Source organism: Prionailurus viverrinus, chromosome X (assembly GCF_022837055.1).
Source record: "Prionailurus viverrinus isolate Anna chromosome X, UM_Priviv_1.0, whole genome shotgun sequence".
NCBI lineage: Eukaryota > Metazoa > Chordata > Mammalia > Carnivora > Felidae > Prionailurus > Prionailurus viverrinus.
The window spans coordinates 77387651-77410893 of record NC_062579.1 but is presented as its reverse complement, the minus strand read 5'-3'; the positions used below and the strand labels follow the sequence as shown (position 1 = coordinate 77410893).

At 38.7% G+C, this 23243-nt stretch overlaps 2 protein-coding genes across 3 annotated transcripts in view; both read right to left on the bottom strand.

The window, feature by feature from the left end:
- Positions 1–13761, bottom strand: part of FAM199X (family with sequence similarity 199, X-linked) — a 34924-nt gene extending 21163 nt beyond the window's left edge. For both annotated transcript variants that reach the window (XM_047844499.1, XM_047844498.1), the window contains exon 1: positions 13249–13761. In XM_047844499.1, coding sequence (XP_047700455.1) covers positions 13249–13445 — 197 coding nt within the window. In that variant the 5' untranslated portion in view covers positions 13446–13761. The remainder of the gene's footprint in view (positions 1–13248) is intronic.
- Positions 13762–16301: 2540 nt separating this feature from the next.
- Positions 16302–22486, bottom strand: LOC125157338 (SWI/SNF-related matrix-associated actin-dependent regulator of chromatin subfamily E member 1-like). Its single transcript, XM_047843947.1, is given in 3 exon segments — positions 16302–16314; positions 21149–22213; positions 22216–22486. Coding segments are annotated over 2 exon segments (1233 nt in total). The 5' UTR covers positions 22403–22486; the 3' UTR covers positions 16302–16314; positions 21149–21167.
- Positions 22487–23243: the final 757 nt, after the last annotated feature.

The window sequence follows — 23243 nt, the reverse complement described above, 5'->3', positions numbered from 1 at the left end:
AATTAGTCAGAGAAAGACAAAAATCATATGACTTCACTCATATGAGGCCCTTAAGACACAGAACAGATGAACATAAGGGAAGGGTAGCAAAAATAATATAAAAACAAAGAGGGGGACAAAACATAAGAGACTCTTAAACATGGAGAACAAACAGGGTTACTGGAGGGGTTGTGGAAGGGATGGGCTAAATGGGTAAGGAGCACTAAGGAATCTACTCCTGAAATCATTGTTGCACTATATGCTAATTTGGATGTAAATTTAAAGCATAAAAAATAAAATTAAAAAAAAATTAAGAACCATCCTAAAAAAAAGACTGTATGTATATTTTTAGGTATGACAATGTTATTGTGATTATTTTCAAAAGAGCCCTTCTCTTTTAAGGATGTACACTAAAACATTTATGAATGAAATATATCTGGAATTTGTCTCGAAATTATAAGAAGGGTTTGAGGAATGAGTAGTGGTATGAAGCACACTGTCATAGCAAATAATTGTTGAAGCTGGGTATAAGGTTCATTACACTAGTCCCTTTAATTTTTGTATTTGAAAATTTTTATAATAAAACATTTTAAAAGAAAATTGTATTTAGGGGAGCCTGGGTGGTTCAGTCAGTTAAGAGTTTCACTCTTGATTTCGGCTCAGGTCATGACCCCAGGGTCCTAGGATCGAGCCCTACATCGGGCTCCACACTGAGCTTGGAGTCTACTTAAGATTCTCTCTCTTCCTCTGCCACTCTCACTTTCATGCTCTCTCTAAAATAAATAAATATATGTATTTATATTAAAGATTGTATTTAAATTAAGAATACAGTAAAACCTTCATCTATAATCAAAACTTCTAGCATAGTAGTTATGAATACACTTTGAAGTCAGACTGAGTTCAAATTCTTGCTCTATCATTTGATTACTACTACTACTACTTGATCTTAAGCAAAATATACCCTCCTCAAGTCTGTGTTCTCATCTTTAAGAAACAGTTATTAGCAACATTATATAAGAATGCATATGGAACACTTAGCAGACATAAAAAGTGCTCAATACATGGTAGCTATTATTATTTTTTAATTAATTTATTTTGGGAGAGAGAGCACACGCACATCAGTGGGGTAGGGAGAGAGAGAGAGAGAGAGAGAGAGAAAGAGAGAGAGAGAATCATATATGTTAAGTATAGAAAGCAGGATACTATTATATATAACTTGAAAACATTTTTTTTTATTTTTTTGAATGTTTATTTATTTTTGAGAGGCAGAGCATGAGCAGGGAATAGAGAGAGAGGGAGACACAGAACCCAAAACAGGCTCCAGGCTCTGAGCTGTCAGCGCAGAGCCCAATGCAGGGCTTAAACTCACAAACTATGAGACCATGACCTGAGTCGAAGTCGGAGGCTTAAACGATTGAGCCACCCAGGCTCCCCTATCTTGAAAACATTTTAATGCCTATATAATATTCCACTGATTAAAAAGTATCATAATTTATTGAATCTTATTCCTTCAGTAATACTTAGGCTGTTTCCATTTGGGGGGTTAACTCTTTTTTGGTTATAACTATTTATCAAAATATTTAATCTCTAAAGATAGATTACTTGAAAGTACTGAGTCAAAGAATATGAACATTTCTGAAGGTCATATCATACTTAGCCAAAGACCTTTCTGAAAAGCTGCACCAATTTACAATCCCCAAAGCAGTATACAAAAAGTGCTCATTTCACCACAAACTTAACAGCAGTGGAATTTTCAAAATTTTTACCTATATGATAGAAAAAAAACACATTTTTATATCAATTTTTATTTCTTTAATTACTGGCAAGATCAAATTCTAAAACATTTATTAACTATTTTGCTCTAGTGTTTTTGTATGTGTTAATGTTTTCCTTATTGATTTTATGAGTTCTTAATACATTAGCAACATTAACATTTTGTCTGTGGTATTTATTGCAGGGTTACTTTTTTTTGTCTCAAAATCTACAAGTCTGCTTTCTTTTGTAAATTTCCACTAGCTTTATACTATTAAGGAGGTAATCTTCATTGCTTTGGCAGTAGCCTAGGGAATTAATTCTTAAGATAATGATTTAGTACATCCGATACCAATAAGATACTGAAATAATTACCTCCTGAAGAAAAGCCTGTTACTTACTTAAGATTGTTTCTCATCCCTCATTAAATCCATTATTTCTTGAATTGTGTTTTTCATTTTTTACCTCCCCACTTTGTACGACTAATCTTAATTTCAAAGTTCTTGATTTACAAAATTTGGGCAATCTGACAATTTTATAGCATCAAAACAGACACAGACACACAGTCTCTAAACTGTTATAGTTCAGTAAATATAAACACAGATGTCATCAAGCTTTTATAAATAGGCAAAAATCTAATTCATCTAACAATCTTAGAATACCCTGTAATGTTACATAGATTCATCACACGCCTCCTAGGCAGGCAGTATCCTCATTTTTCAAAAAATCAACAAACCTAGCAGAATTAACCAAGTTAATATAGTTTATAAGGCAATATAAAAGCTATAAAATGGCAATCACAAGATTTGTCCTAGACCTAGTAAACCAGTACCTATACTGTATTCTGGGCAAATTATTTTTTCTTTTGTGTCTTCAAATTGCATGTGACTTTTTAAAACCTTCATTCACCCACTCAACAAACATTTAGCTAGCATCTTCTATGTGCCACGTACTGTGTTATGTGGTAGGAAAAGCTGTTAGGTAATTGTTTTTAATGAGAATTCCTTTTGAGCTTGCAAAAATTCTGCAGAAATGTGTTTCCTTCCATGAGTAATAATGGCTTTCCTTTTTTAAAAAAACTATGCTAGATTTAATAATCTAATGTTTGGATCACTGACAAGGCAGTCAGGAATTTGCTTGGTTTTGTGTTCTAACCGTAGGACAAAATCAGTATGTTTCTCAATTTTCCAGGTCCATGACTTTATAACAGATTTAACAGGATTCTGGGTATTCTTAGAAGCCTTTTCTCTTTTTTCTTGTAATTAACAGTGGCAATAAAAGTGGGTTCATACTTGAAACCAATCATTTACAAAACAGAAAATTAGTATTTTTACTACTAGAGATTTTTTAAAAATTCTATTATCTTCTAATTTCCAAATATTATCTTTATTATTACTTTAAGGCAATGTGAACAAAAACAAACTAGATAGTACTTTTTTATCCACTGCTGGTGGGAGTGTTAAATTGGCATAATCTTCCTAAAAAGCAATTTGGTACTGTACATATATCAAGAGCTTCAAAGAAGTTCATTCCTTTGGACTCAGTAATTGCCCCTCTAGGAATCTATCACTTCCTCAAATAGAAATTTGGAAAAAAATGTATGTACAAACATGTCCAAACAATATCATTTATAATAGCCAATAAAGGGAAAAGACATGGTCCCCAAATATGGGGAATAATTAAATAACATATCTAAATAATGGTGTTTTATAATCAATAAATTTATATTTCAGACTATTTTTTAAAAAGGAAAACAGTCACAATGTAAGTGCAAAAACCCGGTCACAAATTTTATATAACCTGATCCTGATTTTTAAAAATTACATATGAACATAAAAAGAATATTAAAAGTAACAACATCAAAATGTTGATAGTTGTTTTCTTTACTGAAAGGGATCATAGGTGATCCCTACAGTTTTGCATATGCCAATTTTCTAAAATGAGATTTTATAATAAAAATTTAAGTGTGATTTCAAATATGTAATGAATGACCACTGTGTGCATGTGCTCAGTCAGCACTGAACTATTCAAACCTGCAAAGCCCCTACATCTTATTCCACTAAGAGAAAGCTACCTAATACTAAGATCCTAGCTATAATCATAAAATTATTCACAAAGGAGACTTTCTATCTTAAAAGAAAAATGTTGAAAAGAATCCCAATGAAGTTTATTGGGAGTTTATTAATCCCAATGGATTAATAACAAGGCTTGCTGTCCAAATTTTAATTAAAAAAAAGTAAAGCCAAGTACATTTATCTGCAAGGCTTATCTGCCAAAAACCCCATACAGCCACTCCTGACCTCTGCTACACCTTTGGAGCAGCACAGGCCATTAAGGTCCCAAGTAAGAGCAGGTGATACAACCCTGCTAGCTACTCTACTCACTCAAATTCCTAACTCTCCTCCTAGCAATCTCAACTGTCTTGGTACCCTCTTCACAGCCTCGGAAGCAAAAAACATTCCATGTCATGTCTAAGGTTAATTATTCCATTTGGGCTTCTGAGTTCAACCCATCCATCTCTTGTCATCCCACACTCTTGCATTTTCAATTTCTCCCTTTCCTGTGGGCTGCTCCTAAAGAGCTAAAAGCTCTATTCTTGGAAAAGAAAAACTAAACAAAGCAAACAACAACAATGAAGAAACCTTCACCTTTTTTTCAAATTATTATATCTCCTCTCTTTCCCTTCCCTGCTAAATTAATTGAAAAGTTCCTTCTTCTTTCAACCTTTGTAACCCACAGTTCTACTCCTAAGACGCTACTGGAATTTCTGTTCTGAATGCTCCCAAATCCACACTTCTAGCCTGGATAGTTCTCCCAAGCCCGATCCCCATTCTCAACTTGTCTCAAGAAGCCCCCAAACTGAATCCCTCCTGCCTCTATAATCTGTTACTTCACGGAGTGTGGTTCTCCCACCTGCAACTTACAGCTGTTTTGCAACTGTTAATTCTATATTGAGATAGGGAAACTGTGGGGAGTACAAAATGTACACAATAGTATTGGGGTTCTTCTGGGTAATCACATAACCAAATAATTGCTTTATACGATAGTTCATTTCCTGTTCTGCCAATAGGGTGTACAAAAGTGGGGCACCGTCCTCCCACATGCTTTTCACAATTGTGCAATGTCTAAGTACTGATGTACTACTAAAAGATGAAGAGAATAACACATCGAGTAGTTCATATTAATCTCCTTCAATTTAATTCCAGGACCAACCAATATCATCTTAATTTTTTTTCAGTTTTGTAAATGACATCCTTTTTTGATAATGGTGGAGAGTGCCATGGACAAATGCCAACAATTACATCAGAAAAATACTGTCTCAAAACCAAGGAAAAATGTCATAAACACCACATATATTCTGTATTAACATTTAAACTTAATAATTAAGTTTCTTAAAATTTATTTTATTCTAAGCAAAATTCCAGACAAACCCAACTTAGTCATAAAATCCTAAAAGATACTCCCAGGAAAGTGTGATTTCTTAGGAAAGTGGCTGTGTTCATTTAATTTTCCACTGAATGTAGAGTAGTGACATGCCATTTGAAGTCTCAGGTGACTCTAATATGAACACTACAAACATTCAAACTTAGGGATAATAAATAATAGTGCCTTGAATCCCTTGGCTAACAAAGATTTCAAATATAGCCCAGAGTCAGGTAAATGAGCAGGCACAAAACTGTCATCATCAGATACTATCAACGATATCAAACAATCTCCACAGTTTTCTCATCAGGTAACAAGGAAGAAGCAAAATAAACGTAAATGAAGTATCTGACAACTGACAAGCTTTTTATTTCCAATAAAATGTGTTTTATAATGACTAAACCCAAAGCAGAACATCAGTACTCAACTATTCATATCTGTTTTGAATTGCTGCTTGAACTGGTGATGTGAAGAAAAAAAGTGACACATGCAAATTCAAAATAAAAGAATTCTGTAAACTAAACTTTGCCTACATACATGACTTAGCTGTTTGCTTCTCTCTGAGAAGAACTGACTGGAAGTATATGGTCCTCTCAAATGCCATCTTGAGGAGGGGTAGGAAGGCAGAAGAGTCCAAAATGAGAAAAGATTTAAAAGGTAGCCAGGGGGGTGTGTGGGGAAGATGGTGGCTTAGGAGGACGCTGGGTTCACGCCGCATCCTGCTGATCACTTAGATTCCACCTACACCTGCCTAACTAACTAACTAACGGAAGAATTCCCCTCAGAAGAATCTCCAGGAAATAACAACAGCTAATGAACTGATCAAAAAAGATTTAAATAATATAACAGAAAGTGAATTTAGAATAATAGTCATAAAATTAATCGCTGGGCTTGAAAACAGTATAGAGGACAGCAGAGAATCTCTTGCTACAGAGATCAAGGGACTAAGGAACAGTCAGGAGGAGCTGAAAAATGCTTTAAACGAAATGCAAAACAAAATGGAAACCACGACAGCTCGGACTGAAGAGGCAGAGGAGAGAATAAGTGAACTAGAAGATAAAGTTATGGAAAAAGAGGAAGCTGAGAAAAAGAGAGATAAAAAAAATCCAGGAGTATGAGGGGAAAATTAGAGAACTAAGTGACACACTAAAAAGAAAAAATATACGCATAATTGGTATCCCAGAGGAGGAAGAGAGAAGGAAAGGTGCTGAAGGTGTACTTGAAGAAATAATAGCTGAGAACTTCCCGGATATGGGGAAGGAAAAAGGCATTGAAATCCATGAGGCACAGAGAACTCCCTTCAGACGTAACTTGAATTGATCTTCTGCACGACATATCATAGTCAAACTGGCAAAATACAAGGATAAAGAGAAAATTCCGAAAGCAGCAAGGGATAAATGTGCCCTAACTTATAAAGGGAGACCTATAAGACTCGTGACTGATCTCTCTTTTGAAACTTGGCAGGCCAGAAAGGATTGGCACGAAATCTTCAATGAATTGAACAGAAAAAATATGCAGCCAAGAATCCTTTATCCAGCAGGTCTGTCATTTAGAATAGAAGGAGAGATAAAGGTCTTCCCAAACAAAAACTGAAGGAATTTGTCACCACTAAACCAGCCCTACAAGAGATCCTAAGGGGGATCCTGTGAGACAAAGTACCAGAGACATCGCTACAAGCATAAAACATACAGACATCACCATGACTCTAAACCCGTATCTTTCTATAATAACACTGAATGTAAATGGATTAAATGCGCCAACCAAAAGACATAGGGTATCAGAATGGATAAAAAAACAAGACCCATCTATTTGCTGTCTACAAGAGACTCATTTTAGATCTGAGGACACCTTTAGATTGAGAGTGAGGGGATGGAGAACTATTTATCATGCTACTGGAATCCAAAAGAAAGCTGGAGTAGCCACACTTATATCAGACAAACTAGACTTTAAATTAAAGGCTGTAACAAGAGATGAAGAAGGGCATTATATAATAGTTACAGGGTCTATCCATCAGGAAGAGCTAACAATTATAAATGTCTATGCGCCGAATACCGGAGCCCCCAAATATATAAAACAATTACTCATAAACATAAGCAACCTTATTGATAAGAATGTGGTAATTGCAGGGGACTTTAACACCCCACTTACAGAAATGGATAGATCATCTAGATACACGGTCAATAAAGAAACAAGGGCCCTGAATGACACATTGGATCAGATGGACTTGACAGATATATTTAGAACTCTGCACCCCAAGGCAAGAGAATATACTTTCTTCTCGAGTGCACATGGAACATTCTCCAAGATAGATCATATACTGGGTCACAAAACAGCCCTTCATAAGTATACAAGAATTGAAATTATACCATGCATACTTTCAGACCACAATGCCATGAAGCTTGAAATCAACCACAGGAAAAAGTCTGGAAAACCTCCAAAAGCATGGAGGTTAAAGAACACCCTACTGAAGAATGAATGGGTCAACCAGGCAATTACAGAAGAAATTAAAAAATATATGGAAACAAATGAAAATGAAAATACAACAATCCAAACGCTTTGGGATGCAGCGAAGGCAGTCCTGAGAGGAAAATACATTGCAATCCAGGCCTATCTCAACAAACAAGAAAAATCCCAAATACAAAATCTAACAGCACACCTAAAGGAAATAGAAGCAGAACAGCAAAGGCAGCCTAAACCCAGCAGAAGAAGAGAAATAATAAAGATCAGAGCAGAAATAAACAATATAGAATCTAAAAAAACTGTAGAGCAGATCAACGAAACCAAGAGTTGGTTTTTTGAAAAAATAAACAAAATTGACAAACCTCTAGCCGGGCTTCTCAAAAAGAAAAGGGAGATGACCCAAATAGATAAAATCATGAATGAAAATGGAATTATTACAACCAATCCCTCAGAGATACAAACAATTATCAGGGAATACTATGAAAAATTATATGCCAACAAACTGGACAACCTGGAATAAATGGACAAATTCCTAAACACCCACACGCTTCCAAAACTCAATCAGGAGGAAATAGAAAGCTTGAACAGACCCATAACCAACGAAGAAATTGAATCGGTTATCAAAAATCTCACAACAAATAAGAGTCCAGGACCAGATGGCTTCCCAGGGGAGTTCTACCAGACATTTAAAGCAGAGATAATACCTATCCTTCTCAAGCTATTCCAAGAAATAGAAAGGGAAGGAAAACTTCCAGACTCATTCTATGAAGCCAGTATTACTTTGATTCCTAAACCAGACAGAGACCCAGTAAAAAGAGAGAACTACAGGCCAATATCCCTGATGAATATGGATGCAAAAATTCTCAATAAGATACTAGCAAATCGAATTCAACAGCATATAAAAAGAATGACTCACCATGATCAAGTGGGATTCATTCCTGGGATGCAGGGCTGGTTCAACATTCGCAAATCAATCAACGTGATACATCACATTAATAAAAGAAAAGAGAAGAACCATATGATCCTGTCAATCGATGCAGAAAAGGCCTTCGACAAAATCCAGCACCGTTTCTTAATAAAAACCCTTGAGAAAGTCGGGATAGAAGGAACATACTTAAACATCATAAAAGCCATTTATGAAAAGCCCACAGCTAACATCATCCTCAATGGGGAAAAACTGAGAGCTTTTTCCCTGAGGTCAGGAATACGACAGGGGTACCCACTCTCACTGCTGTTGTTTAACATAGTGTTGGAAGTTCTAGCATCATCAATCAGACAACAAAAGGAAATCAAAGGCATCAAAATTGGCAAAGATGAAGTCAGGCTTTCGCTTTTTGCAGATGACATGATACTATACATGGAAAATCCGATAGACTCCACCAAAAGTCTCCTAGAACTGATACATGAATTTAGCAAAGTTGCAGGATACAAAATCAATGTACAGAAATCAGTTGCATTCTTATACACTAACAATGAAGCAACAGAAAGAGAAATAAGGAAACTGATCCCATTCACAATTGCACCAAGAAGCATAAAATACCTAGGAATAAATCTAACCAAAGATGTCAAAGATCTGTATGCTTAAAACTATAGAAAACTTATGAAGGTAATTGAAGAAGATATAAAGAAATGTAAAGACATTCCCTGCTCATGGATTGGAAGAATAAATATTGTCAAAATGTCAATACTACCCAAGGCTATCTACACATTCAATGCAATCCCAATCAACATTGCACCAGCATTCTTCTCGAAGCTAGAACAAGCAATCCTAAAATTCATATGGAAACACAAAAGGCCCCGAATAGCCAAAGGAATTTTGAAGAAGAAGACCAAAGCGGGAGGCATCACAATCCCAGACTTTAGCCTCTACTACAAAGCTGTCATCATCAAGACAGCATGGTATTGGCACAAAAACAGACACATAGACCAATGGAATAGAATAGAAACCCCAGAACTAGACCCACAAACGTATGGCCAACTCATCTCTGACAAAGCAGGAAAGAACATCCAATGGAAAAAAGACAGTCTCTTTAACAAATGGTGCTGGGAGAACTGGACAGCAACATGCAGAAGGTTGAAACTAGACCACTTTCTCACACCATTCACAAAAGTAAACTCAAAGTGGATAAAGGACCTGAATGTGAGACAGGAAACCATCAAAACCCTAGAGGAGAAAGCAGGAAAAGACCTCTCTGACCTCAGCTGTAGCAATTTCTTACTTGACACATCCCCAAAGGCAAGGGAATTAACAGCAAAAATGAACTATTGGGTCCTTATGAAGATAAAAAGCTTCTGCACAACAAAGGAAACAACCAACAAAACTATAAAGCAACCGACGGAATGGGAAAAGATATTTGCAAATGACATATCAGACAAAGGGCTAGTATCCAAAATCTATAAAGAACTCACCAAACTCCACACCCGAAAAACAAATAACCCAGTGAAGAAATGGGCAGAAAACATGAATAGACACTTCTCTAAAGAAGACATCCGAATCATGGGGCGCCTGGGTGGCGCAGTCGGTTAAGCGTCCGACTTCAGCCAGGTCACGATCTCGCGGTCCGTGAGTTTGAGCCCCGCATCAGGCTCTGGGCTGATGGCTCAGAGCCTGGAGCCTGTTTCCGATTCTGTGTCTCCCTCTCTCTCTGCCCCTCCCCCGTTCATGCTCTGTGTCTCTCTGTCCCAAAAATAAATAAACGTTAAAAAAAAAAAAAAAAAAAAAAAAAATTTAAGAAGACATCCGGATGGCCAACAGGCACATGAAAAGATGCTCAACGTCGCTCCTCATCAGGGAAATACAAATCAAAACCACACTCAGATATCACCTCACGCCACTCAGAGTGGCCAAAATGAACAAATCAGGAGACTATAGATGCTGGAGAGGATGTGGAGAAACGGGAACCCTCTTGCACTGTTGGTGGGAATGCAAACTAGTGCAGCCACTCTGGAAAGCAGTGTGGAGGTTCCTCAGAAAATTAAAAATAGACTACCCTATGACCCAGCAATAGCACTGCTAGGAATTTACCCAAGGGATAAAGGAGTACTGATGCATAGGGGCACTTGTACCCCAGTGTTTATAGCAGCACTCTTAACAATAGCCAAATTGTGGAAAGAGCCTAAATGTCCATCAACTGATGAATGGATAAAGAAATTGTGGTTTATATACACAATGGAGTACTACATGGCAATGAGAAAGAATGAAATATGTCCCTTTGTAGCAACGTGGATGGAACTGGAGAGTGTGATGCTAAGTGAAATAAGCCATACAGAGAAAGACAGATACCATATGTTTTCACTCTTATATGGATCCTGAGAAACTTAACAGAAACCCATGGGGGAGGGGAAGGAAAAGAAAAAAAGAGGTTAGAGTGGGAGAGAGCCAAAGCATAAGAGACTCTTAAAAACTGAGAACAAACTGAGGGTTGATGGGGGGTGGGAGGGAGGGGAGGGTGGGTGATGGGTATTGAGGAGGGTATCTTTTGGGATGAGCACTGGGTGTTGTGTGGAAACCAATTTGACAATAAATTTCATATATTGAAAAAATAAAAAAAAATAAAACATAATGCTTTGGCAGTTTTGTTGAGGATAAATGGAGAGAAGGCTTTCTGAAGACAGATTTAAGAAATAAATAAATAAATAAATAAATAAATAAATAAATAAATGGTAGCCTAGGGCAGAAACATCATCGGATGTAAACATTGCTAATTCTGCTTGCCCTAATCTCTGTTGGAAAGGGTACAGAGCAAAATACATTAGACCTGTACTGCCATTCCAAGCCTTTGGAAAAGTAGGGTATGAGATGGAGATTTCTGAAAAGTAGGCAGTAACTAGGAAAAATGTCTGACTTAGAAAAACGGGGCTGAACCATAACCTCTCCCTCTATCATAACTGCCCCATTCTGGAAAACAACCTTGACCTTACTTCCGTCTCTAAGAAAAGGAATAGAAAAACACAAGAACAAAAATGGGGAGGAGGCGAAAGAACAGAACAAGCTGTAAGAAATATATTATTCTCCTGGTTTCACTCCTCATCACCCCACCCGTTTTGGCAGTGCTTACCCTCAGCCTCTTTCTCCACTCCCTTTCCCTCATCATCAGAGCAGGCCAATTCTAAAATCATTTCACTTCCTGTGTATATGACTTGCTCCAATGCTGCAAAAACTTAAATACCAAATATGTGCAAAAGTATTCTTTTATATCATTTTCCAGTGCAAACAATCCTAAGACACTTGATTTCATAAACAGATTACATTCATGTTATAATCACATCTTGGGTTAAATAGGCTTCTGTGAGTTCGTCTAAGAAACTGTAACAACCATTTATAACATTTGAGCCATTAGTTCTGTTCCAAGTTTCATCACTGACTTCAAAGAAATAATCTTGGCTTTGCCTAACTCAGTTTTATGACCTTGAACTCAGTCTTTCCTCCTGGGCCTCAGTTTCCTCAGTTTTGTAATGAGGATTTGGAAAAGATGTAACAAATTTACTACCACTTCCTTTTCAAATGTGTTATACTGATGATACTCTTCAAATGTAACACGTTTCCAGACTATACATTTCTCATGTTTTATACACTCTTTGTACTCAGTAAATCTGCAGACTGATTTAAGAAGCATGGGGTATGCAAAAGACATCAAAATGTGGGAGGATGTTCATGCTCATGTTGTGGGTCAGAAATCAGAACTAGACTTCTTAAGTCAGCTCCAATATTTTCCATAGCTGAACGCTTCTCCATCTCCCTTGTTCCCCACACACCCTCCCAGGCTTTGGTATGTATCTCCCAATATCCACCTTTATTAAAGGTTGGACCTCTGTGTACAACATCTTTAAATCCCCACATTTGGTATAATACTTAAATGCCTGTGTGATGGAATTCTCCAGAACAATCTTCCTTCCAATAAAATCAGTTAGGAGATGCACCCTCTAAATAAATTTGTAAAAGCAAGCCCATCCTAAGCGTAGCTCCATCCCTCCACTGGGGGAGCAAACCAAGGGATAGGCTACATGAAGGAACCTTCCAGATCTAAGCTTATACATTTTGGCAGGGCCTAAAGTGGTAAAGCAAAAGTTCATAAGGACAGGAAAAAAAGAATGGCCTGGTTTTCTAGAGCTTCACCAAAAAAATGGGGGGGGGGGGTGGGAACTGGGCTGTGAGACAGGCTAAAAATCGGGAAAGGGAAGATTCTAGTTTTAAAAGTGCCATTTTTCAAAAGATCCATAGATTGACTTTGAGTCATCCGAAATCTACTCTAGAGTGTATGGGAGATGGAAGGGGTTAAACTTTTTCAGGTGGATGGAAACAGGGATGCATCTTAAAATCGTGGGTGGGGATTTGGAATTCTCAAGGTACAGATGAGGCAAGAAGGGAAAGGGAGGAGTCGCTGTGGTCAGAAGAATCGGAAAAGAGAGCGAGTAAAATGCCAGCAGAAAGGAAAATCGGAGGGCAGGGGGTGAACATAGGGAGGGGGAGAGGGAAGGAGCCAGGGAATGAGCGCTGGTCGGAGGAAGGTGGGGGAGGGGAGGAAAGGAAGCGCAGACCCGAGGTGGACATCCAGGCACCGGAGGGACCTGGCGTTCTCCAGCTTAAGGCAGGGGTGTGAGCAGTTCGCCCCTGCCCTCAGCGGCAGTTCGTACCTGTTGGTGTGAAAGCGGTGGAGTGGATCGGTGCGATGACAAGAGGACAGCTGGCAGCCAAAGTCGCTGATGTCCAGGCAACCTGGCTCCTCGCTCGGGCAGGTGCCCACCCCGCGAGGGGGTCCCAGAAGGGGGAAGGGTTCCTCGGGGGTTAGAAACTTCTCATACGAAGTGGTGGCCGACGTCTCGTCGGACATGGCTGGAGACTGCCTGACTTCGGGCTCCCTTTCTAGCCCCAAGCGTCTCCCGCGCCTGCCCCTTCCCCCACTCTAACCTGTCTGCCGCCGCTGCGCCAGGGTGTGCCCACCGCAGCTCACTAGCAGGCTGAGCGCCACGGCCACACGCCGCCCGGGGAATGCTGGCCGCGCGAAGAGGCTGCTAGAGACCACAGCAAGCGGCTGACGACCCGGTCAGCGCCTCGGCCTCTGCAGCCGTCTCCGTCACCGCCGTTGCCCGGCCCAGCCCAGTAAGCGTAGCGCAGCACAGAGCCACCGCCGTCCGTCCCGCCCACTGCGCTCGCAGCTCGCTACTCCTGCTATCCGCCTGGCGCCCGCCGGGAAGAGAGGGGCGGCGGGAAGTCGCTTCCTGCGCCCCCTGCTGGAGCGGAGGAGGAACTGAACCTCCGCCCGCCCCGCCCTCGACGCGTGGAATCAGGGATTCCAGGCGCTGGAAAGGCCCGGCACTTCAGGCCAACCACCTCCGTTTTCTCACCCAGGGCTGATTACTAAGCAGCAAGCAGCGGCCCTGAGAAAACGGACTTGGCCAAGGTCACACTGAGAGTGCGTGAGAAAGAATCCAGATGTCCTGGTTCCCAGCGTACTTGACCACCCTGTCCCAATTCAATAAGTATTTATAGTGAGTCCCTGCAGTGTGTGCCCAGCACTGTGCAATGAGCTATAGGGAAAATGGGCCAAGAAGGAAAAAATAGTCCCTGCCTCACCCCTGATCTTCTAACCCTGAGAACTCTACACAACAGTCACCAGGCTACTCAGAGCTGCTGGACACGTAGTGCTCTTTTGTGCTCTGTGCTCTTGCTTGCATTATGCATGCTGCTTGGAATGCCCTGCCTTTTCTCCCCCTGCTAATCCTTAAAGCCCCAGCTCAAATGTTACCTCCTCTGTGAAGCCTTCCCTGACTCCCAAATGAGTCTTACATATTCCTGCTCCAGTAGAAAGTATATTATGGCGCTTAACTTGTTCAACTTAAGTCAACTTATTAGATATCACATACCATTCTTTCTCCCTGTCTCTTTTCTCTGTTTTCCAGACAAGTGGGTGCTGATCTTGGACATGTTAACATTTTTTTTTTTAATATTCAGTGGAAAACACAAGATTGCCAATTTCTTATTTTGCCAAATGAAGACATTTTTATTTTATTTTATTTTATTTTATTTTATTTTATTTTATTTTATTTATGTGTATTCAATTTTGAAAGAGAGAGAGAGCAAGCAGGGGTGGGGCAGAGAGAAGGAGCCATAGAATCTGAAGCAGTCTCCAGGCTCTGAGCTGTTAGCTCAGACACAGCCCAACGCTCACGAACTCACGAACCGGGAGATCATGACCCCAGCCAAGTCAGATGCTCAACCGACTGAGCCACCCAGGCGCCCCTAAACTCTATTTTATAAAAGGAAGCACATTTTCATATAAAAATGATAAAGGCATAATCTCTTAATAAAAAAAACACTGAGGGTTGATGGGGGGTAGGAGGGAGGGGAGGGTGGGTGATGGGTATTGAGGAGGGCACCTTTGGGGATGAGCACTGGGTGTTGTATGGAAACCAATTAGACAATAAATTTCATATATTGAAAAAAAACATTAAATATATTTAGCTTTATGGAAAAACTCATTACATTGAACTCTGGGGGAAAAGTAAAACTAAAGTAGGTGGAAGAAAGAGGAAAGGTGAAAGAACCCAAAAAGAAGGAAAGGAGAAAAGAAGTTGGGGAAATAGGTAGTTGTCACACACAAGCCCCAAACAGTCTTTCTTGTGCCACGTCCACCAATGCAACTTAAAATGAAAACAACTGAACCACTCCTTTAAAATTTTATATTGTCTTGCTTCAGTTATTTGGTTACCTGACTGTTGAGTGTGCCTGTCTTCTTTCATTTAATTTAAAAATCATGCATGTGAGGGTGATAATGGGTTGACTTGTGGTCTCCAAAGCACCATTCCCAGTGAGCCTGAATGGGCCATGGCTTAGTCCCCACAAACAAGAGACTTAATTGTCCAAATGAAGCAGGAGTCAAGAGCTGCATAATAATGTAGGTACTCAAGGGGCAACTGGGTGGCTCAGTCCATTGAGCATCCAACTCTTGATTTCAGCTCAGGTCATAACCTCAGGGATGTTGAGTTTGAGCCCTGAGTTGGGCTCTGTGCTGACAGTGTGGAGCCTGCCTGGGATTCTTTCTTTCTCTCTCTCTCTCTCTCTCTCTCTCTCTCTCTGCCCCTCCCCCACTCTCTCGTTCTCAAAAATAAATAAACTTAAAAAAATAATGTAGGTACTCAGGTAATAGCACCAGAAGCTATTAATAAGAAGCTAGCAAAATAGTCTAAACATATATATTTTTTACACATACTGTAATAATAGCACAGTGTTTTTCAAACTGGAGTCTAATGACAGAGCTGTGAAGTTTTTACAAATATGTTTTACTTTTACATTTAATTTTAAGCATTTCCTGGAGTCTGGATGATGAATGGTAACTAACAGCTGCCACATAATTAGGACATGTATTTGAGCCTGTTTTCAAAATCAAGTTGGCAACAATACTACTTTAATTGTCATGGCCTAGTGAGAAAATAAATTAGGTGTACCTCTTACTTCATGGCTGACTATACAGATGAAGATTTTCTGGTAGTTTGGAAAAGGAAAGTGATGGGAAAGCTGAGTCCTCACAAGACTCACATACAAGCCTGTTAAAGGCCAAGAACGCACGCTGGCCACTCAGTAGTATGTTCAGGTTTCTAAGAGCAGTTTTGTCTCAGTAAATATCATGTACCACAGTGAATTAATATTTTTTATTTGTGCACAACTTTTAAATTTCCTTTGGTGTTAAATTTGTATAAGAGCTTTATGAACAGCAGAGTCTCTATTTAGTTTTATATTTGTTTACATTTAAGAAATATTATTAAAAGAATTTACATAAATGCTTGAGTCTAAGAGAATGTTTTTCCTTTAAAAGAAGTCCCTCCAGTATATTTCTCAGTAGAGAAATACTAATTAGATATTGAGAGCAGTAAACAGAGTATGTGCACTTGTGTATATAACTTTTACTTAAATATATGGTAATAATGTATTAATACATCTTTACCAAGCTCTTAACCATTAAGAGCTCATGACTGTTGTGCATCCTCCCTCCTTGCCCCACTTTAATTTATTTGTATTGTCCCTTGGGTGTATCTAGTCTGAACGAATTTACCCAGTTCATCTCTCCCTTCCTTTCTCCACCAATATCTTTCCTAATTCCTGTTTCTCTGAAAACATAGATATAGTAGTTCCCTACCTTCTGTGAGGGTTTGGGCCTGCAAAGAAACTCCAAGGTGATCTGCCTTCTTCAGATGCATAATTTACCTCCCAGAGAGCTGATGGGCTCCAAGAGGGTTGTGGAGAGACTGAACAAGATTGAGAATTGTCAACCAATTTTTATCATTTTGGTTACTTTTGGATAGAAATATATTGGACTTGACCCAATGATCTATAGTCTAACCCTTGTAATTTTTTCATGTGATTGATGTATATGTATGTGTATGTGTGTATCTATGTCTATATTTGTATCTGTATCTACATGTACATCTAGATATATAAAGTTGTGTGTGTGTGTGTATATACATTATACACACATATATATATATATATATATATATACACACACACATACAAATAAATAATCAGCTCCCCAAATATCACCAACACAACCTGCGGATAAAATGAAATTTGAATGTATTATTTGTCACAGTTCAATTTGTGGTCTACTTCTCAGCTAGGAAAGCCAAGTGCCCATATTACACCAAGTGAATAGATCTCGGCCCCAATTGAAAGAGTCTGTCAAAGCAGGTATGAGATTGTTCTCCAAATTATGCAATTTCTGACTTTTTGGTTTATTTCCTGTATTTTTAGTAGTATCAAATATCTCAGAGAGGTCTTCAGGGATATAAACACAAAATTCTACTGTTAAAATTGCCCACACTCTTCCTCAAGAAACCAGTCTTATATCTAAGCAGCTCTATTCTGAACCACCACCTGTTCAATTTCATGAACTTTTGGATCAAAAAGTTCTATAGTCTTGGAGTGCCTGGATGGCTCAGTCAAATAAGCATCTGATTCCTGATTTCAGCTCAGGTCATAATCTCACAGTTTGTGGGTTCGAGCCCTGCATCAGGCCCTGCACTGACAGTGTGGAGCTTGCTTGGGATAGTCTCTCTTCCTCTCTATCTCTGCCCCTCCCCCACTCTCTCTCTCTCAAAAAAATAAATAAATAAACTCAAAAAAAAGTTCTATAGTCTTGGTGGCTATGTTAGTTTCCTAAGGCTGCTGTAACAAATTGCTGTAAATATGGTGGCTTAAAATGAAAGACATTTATTCTCACAACAGTTCTGGAGTCTAGAAATCTAAAATCTGTCAGGACCACACTTGCTCTGGGAACTCTAGAGATGAAATGTTCCTTGCTTCTTCCAGCTTCTGGGTGATGCACTGGGCTTGTAGCTCCATCACTCCAATCTCAGCCTTCATCTTCACATTACCTTCTGTCTCTGTCAAATCTCCCTCTGCCTCACTTTTATAAGGACACCTGTCTTTGGATTTAGGGCCCACCTAGATAATCCAGGATCAGGTCCTTCTCTCAAAATTCTTACTCACATGTTTTTTTGTTTGCCATTTACAGTAACATTCACTCTTTTGCCATATTAAGTAATAGTCACATGTTCCAGGGATGATGACGTGGAAATAATATCATTAGGGGGATACAATTCAGCCAGTTGCAGTAGCATTGTCAAAACTACTTGCTATTCTCTGAACCACAGCATGTAGGATTTGCTCTACTTTCTAGACCTCCTATAAAGCATGAACTTAGGAGGGCTGAGGGGAGAAAAAAGAAATCCAGAAGTCATCTAAAGTACTTAGGGTTTCAGTTCTTGAGTCAGAGACCCCTAAATTTTTTTCTTTCTTGAATTTAATTATCTGCTGATCCTTTTTGCTAGATGACAAACCAATGGGCCCAAATGTATGATATCAGAGACAGTCCCAATAACAAAGCCAATTCCCAAAGTTATAGACGAAATATCTGTAAGGATAATTATTGAGCCTATTTTCAGCAAAGATAGTGAATATTACATCTGATTTACAAAAAAATTAATGAAAATAACTTTTATAAAGAAAAAAACTTAAGATATAGCATATAGTAATACAGAGATACAATGTACATTCTATACTATGAATATATCAAACATTCAGGGAGAAACATGTTGATAGAATATGAACAATATCAAATAAAGAGATTCATTAAGGCTAGAAGAGGTACAAAAAACTATATTTTAATGGAACTCCATAATTAAGTTTGATGTGCATCCTCAATTAAAAAGCACTGGCCTTGAGATGCTAGATTCAAATTCATAAGATGTAAGTTGTGGTCCAGTAAAAGTTTATAACACTAACTGAAATTATAACTGATAACACTATATTGCTGTTGCTTAATATTCTCAGGCAAAGCACTACCAGTACTCTGATAAATAGAAACATCATGGAGACTGAGGGCATTGAGAAATCTCTATGTATTTCCCATATAGCATATAATTTCTGAAATTTTTATATTAATATAATGTTTTTCCCATGCAAACTTAACTTGGGGAAGTCTGAGAATCTCTTCAAATTGTACAACTTTTCCCATGGAATCATCAGTAGTAACACTGAATAAACATAACAGTTTCTAGCACCTCTCTTTTTACAAGGTGAAAGAACAAGTTTTTGATTGTCCAGGGACCCTTGGGGAAATGCCAAAGGATAACTATAGATGCAAAAGATATCCTGAAATTTATTTTATTTCATTTAACATTAAGGATTAAATTTTAGGAAAGAAAAAAATGAAAATTTATCAGGAGATTTGAGCACTTAAAATAGAATAGTTAGTGCCAAGAAACATTATTTGGCTATTCGTATGAAGGGAACAATAAAACATTTAAAGATAAACATAGAAGGTAACATGATTGTCAAGAACCTTAGCCTTACATAGGTGAAGAAGCTTTGTTTTCTTAAATAACTGAGGACACAATGAAGTCAACATAAAGCACAAAAAATTATTGTGATAAAACATGGAATCTTTTTTTATCTAGGCAAATTACACAGAATAACCCTTCATATTGTAGGTAAAGGAAATAAACAGTAAACCACTGTCTTGAATGTCTTGTACTGTGCTAGACTCTAGAAATACAAAGTGAATGTGACATACTCTATACCTTCCAAAATTTTACATTCTAGATAAGGAAACAGATATGGTAAAAAAGAAAAAAAAAGTGAAAAATGTGGCAGATTGCTAGTTGTCTATCACATATCCTATCTCCTCATTCTAAGTGACAAAACCTGATTTTTTGGGGGGTGGCTATACACTCAAATAGGGCGAAATGTAATTTCTCAGCCTTCCTTCCAGATAGAGGAGCCCATGTGACTATATATAGGCCAATTGTATGGAGGTGGAAGAAATTGGTTGGGCTTCCTAGGAAACTTCATAATTGAGTCCATGCATATGTGTGTGTGCACATGTATGCACTGGGGTGGGAAGAGGAAGATTGATGGTGCTTATGAGGCTGCTAAGGTGGGAGGCCATTTTGCATCACCTTCTTATTTATCCTTGCCTAGGACATGGATGTGATGGCTGGAGATAGAGCAACCATATTGTTACATTAAGGAAACTTCAAGCTACAAAGGCAGAGCTTGAGCTTGGAAAATATAGCAGAAAGATGAAAGCATCCAGCCACCATACCAATATTGAACTGCCTACCTTTGGATTTCTCTTACGGGATAGAAAAATCATGGGTTTCTTAATGACAGCCGAAACAATTCCTAACTGATGCAACACATAATTATAATACACTGGGATGTAAAGTCTAAAAGAGGTATCTAAAAAGACCTATGAATGCACGTTTAAGGAAAGGATGAATTCTGTCTGGGAGAAAGATTGGTAAGGATTTTGCAGGGGGAATAACATTTGGCCTGGGCTTTTAGAATATGAGTAGCTGCCCACTAGGCTAGGAAAGATGGACATTTTAGATGAAAGAATGTGGCACTGAAATTCACTATCATTTCTGTGGTGAAACTGGTGAATTTTGAAAGAGATTACGGACTTAGAAAACATTTCTGATTAGAAATGGATGATGTGATATTAGTCATATATAATCATGGAAACGTTTAAGGGTTGATGGCCAGAAATATTTTGAGAAATACCAACAAAGGGGACTATTACAATAAAATTTACATATTTTCCCTCATACACTTTTCTTCTTATTTTTGAAAAGGAAATAATTTATAATCTTCTTTTATAATTGTGTACATCCTAATGTTCAAGTGCTTTAAAATTTTTAATGAGTGGATAATTCTGCATTCTTCAATTGCTCTTAACAAACTTTCATTTAACCATTGTTACAGATAAGTTAGGAAACTCATATCTCCTCTTCAGTATATGTCTCTGATAAGCACGTAAGTGTAGTATTCTTTCCTATGCTATATTGCAAATCTTGCACACAACTAAAATACTATATAAGTCCTACAAATACTGAGATTTATTTGACTAATGTATAAAGTACTTTTTGGAAACAACAGACATTTCTCAGATCAGTACACATTTTCAATTAATGATATTTTCTTTTTTTTTAACTCAAAAAACATCTTTTTTTCATTTAAAAAAGTGTTTAGAACACATAAAACAAGGCAACATTTATTCTTTCTTCTCGTCTTCCAGTGTGGGGTCTGCTGGTGGTTCCTCCACGGTTGCACTGTTGCTCTCTGAGCCAGTGTTACTATCACTGGTCCCTTCCTCAGCCATACTGTCTACCCCCTCTTGCCCGCTCTCCTTGTCCTCAGGAGTAGATGTGCCTTCTTCACCATTCTGTTGGCTCTCCGTCGCTTCTTCAAGGTGTGTCTCCTCTGTCTCCATTGGGACGCTCTCGTCGTCCTTCTTGTCCTCGGTCTTACTGGCAGCTTGCTCTTCCTCAGGAACCATGCTGCTCTGACTGCGTTCAGCTTGCTCCGCTGCCTCTTTTTCTCTTTCCTCCTGCTTTTTGCGAGCCTATTCGTCTGCCTGTACAATTTCAGCGGCGATTTTTTCCATGTCCACTTCCACTTTCAAACTGCACAACGTTTTAAACTCATTGTTAAATGAATCTGTGCTTTCCACGAATTTCCTCTTCTTTTCCTGGTATCTCTCCTCTATTTGAAGAAGTTCAGCTTCTAGTTTTCGCTGATGAACCATTAAGGACTGGACCTGTCGTTTGAGGACCTGCATTCTAGCTGTTGTGACAACTGACCGAACGTCTGGCACCACACTCTCACTAAGGATTTCACTGATGAGGCGGTGGTTTCTCTGGAAACGGGCAGTGGCTGTATGCTTCATTGAAAAGCCATCATCATAACCATCTGGATCTTCAGCAGGCTGAATGCTCATGTAAGGTTCTCCTTTCTCCATGCGAGATTGTCTCTGTCGACTTTCTTCCTCTAAAGCAGCTTCCGCATGACTTTTTGCATTTATATAAGCACGGTATGCGGGGGAATTATGATAGGCCTTCATAGATTCATTGTACTCTATCTTTTCTGCTTCGTATTCGTTTAAATATTCTTGTTTTTCTTCATCAGTGAGATATCGCCACATGCCACCAATAATCTTGCCAATCTCCCACAACTTTAGGTCGGGGTTGGAAGCTTTTACTTGGTCCCAGACCTTTCTGCTGTACCTCATGTAGGGCATCAGCGGCTTATCTGGTGGCTTGGGGGTTTTGGAATCGTAATACCAGAGGAGGCCGTGACCCGGCTGTTGGTGCCCGGGTTCCCTCCCAGCCTGTAGTTGTTGTAGGCGAGATGACTGTATGGATTGTATCCCACAAACCCTGGTGTGCTGGGCATTTGTGTTGCAGGAGCTGGGGTGGGAGGTGGGGCATAAGATGGTCTTTTTGACATTTTGGGAGGTTAAGTTCTCAGTTCCTTAAGAATGAATCTGAGACACCGCGGGCAGAAAAAGCGCCCGTAGCTCCGGCCTCGTTTTCCTTTCAATGATATTTTCTTCTTATGAAATAGACAATGTTTATTTTAGTTGCCAAATCAAAAGCAATCACTTAAAAGTTCCTCCATACTTTAGATTTTTTTCGAGGGAAGAGATGATCAACATATTTTGCAAAATAACAAATGAAACGAATTAAAATAAAAAATTACATGTAAATAGATATATGTAAATCAATAAAAAATAAGTAAAAAGGAAACTAATTATGAGAAGTCACACCAAAAGGAAAGTATTCAAATATAGATAGAAATAGATTTTCAGGTACATTTGTGTCCTAATTTAGGTGGAAGTTAATTGAGAAGATAATCTCAGTGAAAATTATTGTCTTGGCACTTTTATTGTAAGCCAGAACAGTGGATTTAGTCAACTGAGATTGGCTATGGGTGGCTATACAAGGGATATATAATAGGACATACATATTGGAGGATAAACACTGGACGAGATGCCAGAGGTTATGGAATCTGAATCTTTGCAAATGTAAATTTTAAAAATCTGGTCATTTTCTGGGCGCCTGGGTGGCTCAGTCGGTTAAGTGTCCGACTTTGGTTCAGGTCATGATCTCGAGGTTCGTGGGTTTGAGCCCTGTATCAGGCTCTGTGCTGACAGCTCAGAGCCTGGATCCTGCTTTGAATTCTGTGTCTCCCTCTCTCTCTGCCCCTTCCCTGCTCATGCTGTCTGTCTGTCTCTCTCCTAAAAATAAATAAACATTATTTTTTTTTAATCTGGTTGTTTTCAACCTGA